This window comes from Charadrius vociferus, unplaced genomic scaffold (genome assembly GCF_000708025.1).
Source record: "Charadrius vociferus isolate BGI_N301 unplaced genomic scaffold, ASM70802v2 scaffold1472, whole genome shotgun sequence".
NCBI lineage: Eukaryota > Metazoa > Chordata > Aves > Charadriiformes > Charadriidae > Charadrius > Charadrius vociferus.
The window spans coordinates 8,299-13,760 of record NW_009647055.1 but is presented as its reverse complement, the minus strand read 5'-3'; the positions used below and the strand labels follow the sequence as shown (position 1 = coordinate 13,760).

The 5,462-nt window shown below is 56.2% G+C and overlaps 1 protein-coding gene across 1 annotated transcript; it reads left to right on the top strand.

Annotated features, from left to right (window-relative positions):
• The first annotated feature begins 904 nt into the window (after window positions 1–904).
• On the top strand, window positions 905–4,713 carry LOC104295964 (selenium-binding protein 1-like). The gene is made up of 11 exons (XM_009895783.1): window positions 905–987; window positions 1,387–1,492; window positions 2,069–2,254; window positions 2,518–2,638; window positions 2,727–2,909; window positions 3,155–3,333; window positions 3,508–3,586; window positions 3,777–3,898; window positions 3,999–4,091; window positions 4,319–4,437; window positions 4,551–4,713. Exons 1-11 carry the CDS (start codon window positions 980–982, stop codon window positions 4,711–4,713), a joined length of 1,359 nt encoding a protein of 452 aa, XP_009894085.1. The 5' UTR covers window positions 905–979.
• The last annotated feature ends 749 nt before the right edge of the window (window positions 4,714–5,462 follow it).

Below are 5,462 nucleotides of genomic sequence, written 5' to 3'. Positions count from 1 at the left end.
TTTGCAGCCACTGCACATTCGTATGGCAGGAACCTGGGTATGGGGGATGGCTTTAATTAGCTTGAGTCTCGGCCGGGACTTGGAGGCCTCCAGAGCGTGAAGAAGTCCATTGGAGATCAGCAGAGCCCCGCGATCAGATACGGGTGGTTGTGTTTGAGGAAAAGACCTGCATGGACCAGCAGATTTTTCCTGTAGATTGGTGGTTTGCGAGGCGGAAACAAGCCACAGCGCTGGTCTGGCACCTCCCAAGCGCTTGGGAGCCATGGCTCCTCCCTTGGCACTTGCTTTCTCCCCCCACCCCTTTGCCGTGTATATAAGGCCCCTCGGAGCAGCCTTGGCCCAACACAACCAGCTCCAGCGAGGCAGACAGCAAGCTGCACCTCCAGCTCCATCACCGCCGCTCTTGAGGAGAGTGAACCAGAAGCCTTCAGCATGGGTAAGAGACGCTCTGCAGCCTCCCCGCGGCCCACAGCAGCTCCAGGCTTGTAGCCCCATCCTGGTTCTGGCTCCAGCCCCTGCCCGGAGGCTGCAGACATGCTGCCTTGGAACCCAGTCCCACCTGGGGACTGGTGGGTTTGTTCCTCTGTCGCGCTGCAGGGAGGGGGGAGGTGGGACTGAAGTTTGGTGGTTTGTCCCACTGATGTGTTCTGGGTGGACGCTCTCTCTCCTTCCCTGCTGATGGGGAGGGGGTCAGTGCGGGCTCAGAGGATGCGGAAGGGAACGAGCAGTGGTTTGATCCCTGATATCCCCGGTGGCACTTCAGGGAGGGTTCCTCTCCTGGGTCCCCGTTTATAGCTGGGGTGGGAGAAGGTGCGTCGGGCGGGACAGGGTCTGCTGAATAGGCACCTTTTAAGGACGTGGACATTTCTCATTTTGTTCTTCTCCTCTTCTCAAATCAGACAGATGCAGAGGTCAGTGCTACGACTACCCCACCTGCCCGGATGTTGTGAAAGGCAAGTCCTGCTGAGCGTGTTCTGGAATGGGGATGTTTGGGAAAGAGCTCCCTGCAGGGGAGACCACCATTAATTAACCGTGTGCACTGAGTCCCTGCCCCCAAAGTGAGAAAACTGTGACTATGTGGAGGTCGATGTTTGTTGTTCTCTTCCCTCGGGGTCAGTAATGGAACCAGGGTTGGACAGTTGTCAGTGAGCAAAGAGGAACAGGACAGGACAGGACAGAGCAAAGTAGAGTAGAGCAGAGCAGAGTAGAGTAGTTCGAGCTGGAAGGGACCTACAATGATCATCCAGTTCACCCCCCTGTCGGAACAGCATAGCATCCAGAAAAATAAGTTCAGTCCTATCTGAGCATCTGTTGAAGCCTTTCTTTTCCATTCTGGCTGGTTCATGGCGTGCTTTAACCCAAGCTTTCTGTGTGCCCAGCTCCTAGGGAGGAGGTTGCCTACGTGACCTGCACCTACAGGGAGACATGCATCGACCAGCCTGATTTCCTGGCCACCATCGATCTCAACCCCAGATCTCCGTACTATTGCCAGGTACCTGTGTCTCAACGGGTTTTTGTTGGGCTGCTGACTAGATGCTTCCTGTCAGATCCATGTCATTTACTCTTTTCCACTGCCCACTCTGTGCCTGGCTCTACTTGAATCTTCTCTGTTGCTGTGTCCTGGGGACAAGTCGGCTCTGACTCACTTCCCAACTCACTTCCAGAGCATCTCGGTGCTGCTAGTGAGCTTTTGAGCACATGCTCCGAATCACCCTGTCAGTGGCTGCTCTGCATGGAACACGGTCTCTCGGGACCAGGAGGTTTAGCGTATCCAGCACGTTTGCAGAGTTCAGCGTGTTTCTGTAGTGCTGCAGTGTCAGAAGTGTTCTGTAGTGCACTGTGCGACCTGCCTGCTGTCATCCTAAACGGGGAATCGGCATTTACCCATCTCTGAGGGCTGCAAAGACAGGTTGTCTACACCTACTGTGCATCTTTGAGTTGATTGGTCACATCTAAGCTTTAACCGTTCCAGAGATCTCCTTTGGTCAGGGAGCAGTGCTACCACCTCTAAGCTGCTGTATTCTCCCTGCCTCCCTGAGTGACCCCTACCTCTGCCTTGACTGCCTAGGTGATCCACCGCCTGCCCATGCCCAACCTCAAAGACGAGCTGCATTCCTCGGGGTGGAGCACTGGCTGCACCTGCTTTGACAGTGTCACCACGAAAAGGACCAAGCTGATTCTTCCCTGTCTGATTTCTTCCCGCATTTACGTGGTGGATGTGGGCTCACAGTGCCGGGCTCCCAAGCTGTGTAAGGTATGCCTGAGGTGGTGATTCAAAGACACGTTTCTGGGAAGGAGTTGGGAACTGGTGCTTCTGGAACGATACACGGGGAAGAAGGGTTCTCTCTTCATCTTCTCTTCCGCCCTGATTTTAGAGAGCCGGGTCACGTTTCCCTCTCGGCTCTCTCCTTCTCAGAGATTGTCAGAAGTCTCTGGTGGGCAAAGGCTGTGCCAGGCAGTGTGAAATGCGCTGAGCAGTCGGAGGCTGAAGTGTGTGTGTGTGTCGCCTTTCTTCAGATGATCGAGCCAGTGGATGTCTTCTGGAAGTGCAACAAGGGATACCTCAATGTACCTCGCAGCCTGCCTAACGGCGACATTCTGATTGCCAACACGGGAGATCCGTCTGGCAATGGGAAAGGTACTTTGCCCTGTAATGGCTCCGTGAACAAACTGGCTGGTTTGGCAGTGGAGTATGGGACTTGTCGCGAACCCCTTTGGTGTCACAGGTGGATTTATTGTGCTGGATGGAGAGACCTTTGAGCTGAAGGGGAACTGGGAAAACGAGTGTGAGGCCCCCCCGACTGGGTACGACTTCTGGTACCAGCCGCGCCACAATGTGCTGATCAGCTCTGCCGGAGCAGTCCCAAAACGTGCAGGGCGTGGATTTTGTCCCAACGACTTGAAGAAAGGTGAGGGAATACGGATGCAAGCGCTGAGCCAGAACTCGCCGAGGTGATGCTGCTACAGGACGTGCAGTGTCTGTCCTTAAGACAGGCCGGTCCCTGTCTTCTCCCCTTCCTCCCTCCACCACTGCAGTTTCTCTGCAACTTCTGACTAGTCGCTGCCACGGCTGTCCCGTCTGTGAGCATTCTGGGGAGGGATTAGTGTCTGTGGGTAGTCCGCCTTCTTCTGACTTGGTTTTCCTCTTCCTCAGGGATCTATGGGCGCCGCCTGAACGTGTGGAACTTGTCCTGCCGCACCCTCACCCAGTGCTTTGACCTGGGGGAGGACTCTCTGCCCCTGAGTGTAAAATTCCTGCACAACCCCGATGCTGCCGAGGGATACGTCAGCTGTGCCCTGAGTGGCGTCATCTACCGCTTCTACAAGTGCGAGGCAAGTATTCCTGTGGCGATGCTGTCCCAGTTGTGTCTGCTGGTGGCAGCTGGGGTCAGGGGTGACCTTCCTCGGGCAGCTTTGCCTGGCTGCGCAAGCGTGAGAGTGCGGGGCAGCGCTCTGACCTGAGCCGGCAGGAGTGCTCACGGTGCGGTGCCTGTGTTTCTTGTGCAGAGAGACAACTGGTCAGTGGAAGAGGTGATTCGGATACCGGCCAAGGACGTGACGGGATGGATTATGCCCAAGATGCCAGGTTCGTGTGCCCTGAGGTGGTGTAGATGCTTCCTGTGCACTTGGGCGCTGGAGCCGGTGCGCTTGGGCAGGTCTCCAGTGCTGGAGGCAGGGCATGCAGAGTGGCAGGAGAGGTGCGGGCTGGGGCTGGGTGCGAGGCACGTTTTGTGTTGATGCTGCCTTCTGTAGAGCTCTCGCTTTCTGTGCCCTAGCCTTCACCGTCGACCTCATCATCTCGATGGATGACAGGTACCTGTATGTCAGCAACTGGCTGCACGGAGACATCCGCCAGTATGAGCTCTCCAAGAACTGCAAGCCCAGGCTGGTGGGACAGGTAAGGCAGGAGCAGACGGGCTGGCGCGGTTGGGTTCCTTAGCAGGATCTGGTGGTGGTTGGATGGCCAAGCAACACGTCTCCCACTGCCTGGCCTACAGGTGTTTGTGGGCGGCAGTATCCTGAGAGGCGGACCCGTGACAGTGTGCAGAGACGAAGAGCTGAAGTGCCAGCCGGAGCCCTTGGTGATCAAGGTGAGTTCTGCGGCCTCATTGCCCTCGGGTGTCCTTTGGGCTTCTCTGCCCAGGGCTCCTGGGGTAGGTCTGCGCTCGGGTGCCCGTGTGTCTGCGGCGCCTGGTGGCGTGCCTGTGTCGGGAGGGGAGGCAGCCGCTCTGCTGTGCTGTGCTGTGCCGCCCCTGCGTGTGCCTGGCTGCTGGGAGAGAGAGGCCAGTGACCTCCCTGCTGTCTGTTGTGCCTCCAGTGCAAGCGCGTGTACGGCGGCCCGTGCAAACTGCAGCTCAGCCTGGATGGCAAGAGGCTGTACGTCACCAACTCCTTCTACAGCACGTGGGACAAGCAGTTCTACCCGAACATGGTCAGGTGAGGAACACGTGGGAGGCAAGGGGCCTCTCTTGCTCGGTGAAGGAGCAGGATCTCCTGAACAGGGCCGTGGTTTGCCCATCCGTAACGGCTGCGCTCTTGTCCCCTGGCAGGGAAGGCTCTGTCATGCTGCAGATTGATGTGGACACTGAGAAGGGAGGCCTGACCGTGAACAAGAACTTCCTGGTGGACTTTGGAAAGGAACCCAACGGGCCTTGCCTTGCCCATGCCATCCACTTCCCCTGTGGGGATGCCACCTCCGATATCTTGGCCTAGGCGCCACGTGAAAGACCCCCTTCTCTCTCTTCTGTAGCGCAGCCATTAAAAAAGAGTGTAGGGTAAGTGGGTCTGGGGGTCCCCACTCATTGCTGGAGTGTAGATTTCTGCTAACGTGGGCTGCGGAAGCTCTGCCTTGTTGCGGGGGTTTGGTTCAGGCAGACCAGTGGACAAAGACACACGGCACGTCTCAGTGTTGTTTTCAGTGCAGAGCAATCCCTGGGCGTGATCCACGGGGCAGAGCCCAGGGCGATTGCTCAGATGTAGGATGTGCAGTACGCGCAGTGCCTTGCGGCAGCAAGTGAAGTGCCCAGTTCGTCTGAGTCGCTGTTCTTCAGCCAGGTCGTTCCTGGATAGTCTTCCCCTGGCACGAGAGCCCTCTGGCTCCCTCCTCACGTGCCGGGGTCTGTGTGTGTCTTGTCTGAAGCAATATCTTATTTTGAATAGAGGTCCCTGTTTCCTGACACTGGTTTTGCTTTTGTGTTCTGCTTTCAACATGAATAAAATTGTTCTTTGCATCAGTTGGACCTTCACTTGTCTTATTTCAGTGAAGCCTTTCACATTTATTTCAGGGGAAAACAAATGTCGGCAGTGGTTAACGATAGGATCGGGGTTTTGGAAATCCCTGAGGCGGGACACTGATTGTGCAAGAGTGCCTGTTAGTCTGCCTGGAAATTCCTGGTAGAAATTGTCTTTACTGGTTCTTTTTTTTTTTTTGTGCATCCTTGCAGGCACATGTTTTGTAGGGA

Bases quoted from the DNA above. Each gene is read 5' to 3' on its own strand.
- LOC104295964 (XM_009895783.1), top strand. The intron at 3,899-3,998 runs GTAAGGCAGGAG...CCTGGCCTACAG, and splicing joins AGCCCAGGCTGGTGGGACAG to GTGTTTGTGGGCGGCAGTAT. The intron at 4,092-4,318 runs GTGAGTTCTGCG...TTGTGCCTCCAG, and splicing joins CGGAGCCCTTGGTGATCAAG to TGCAAGCGCGTGTACGGCGG.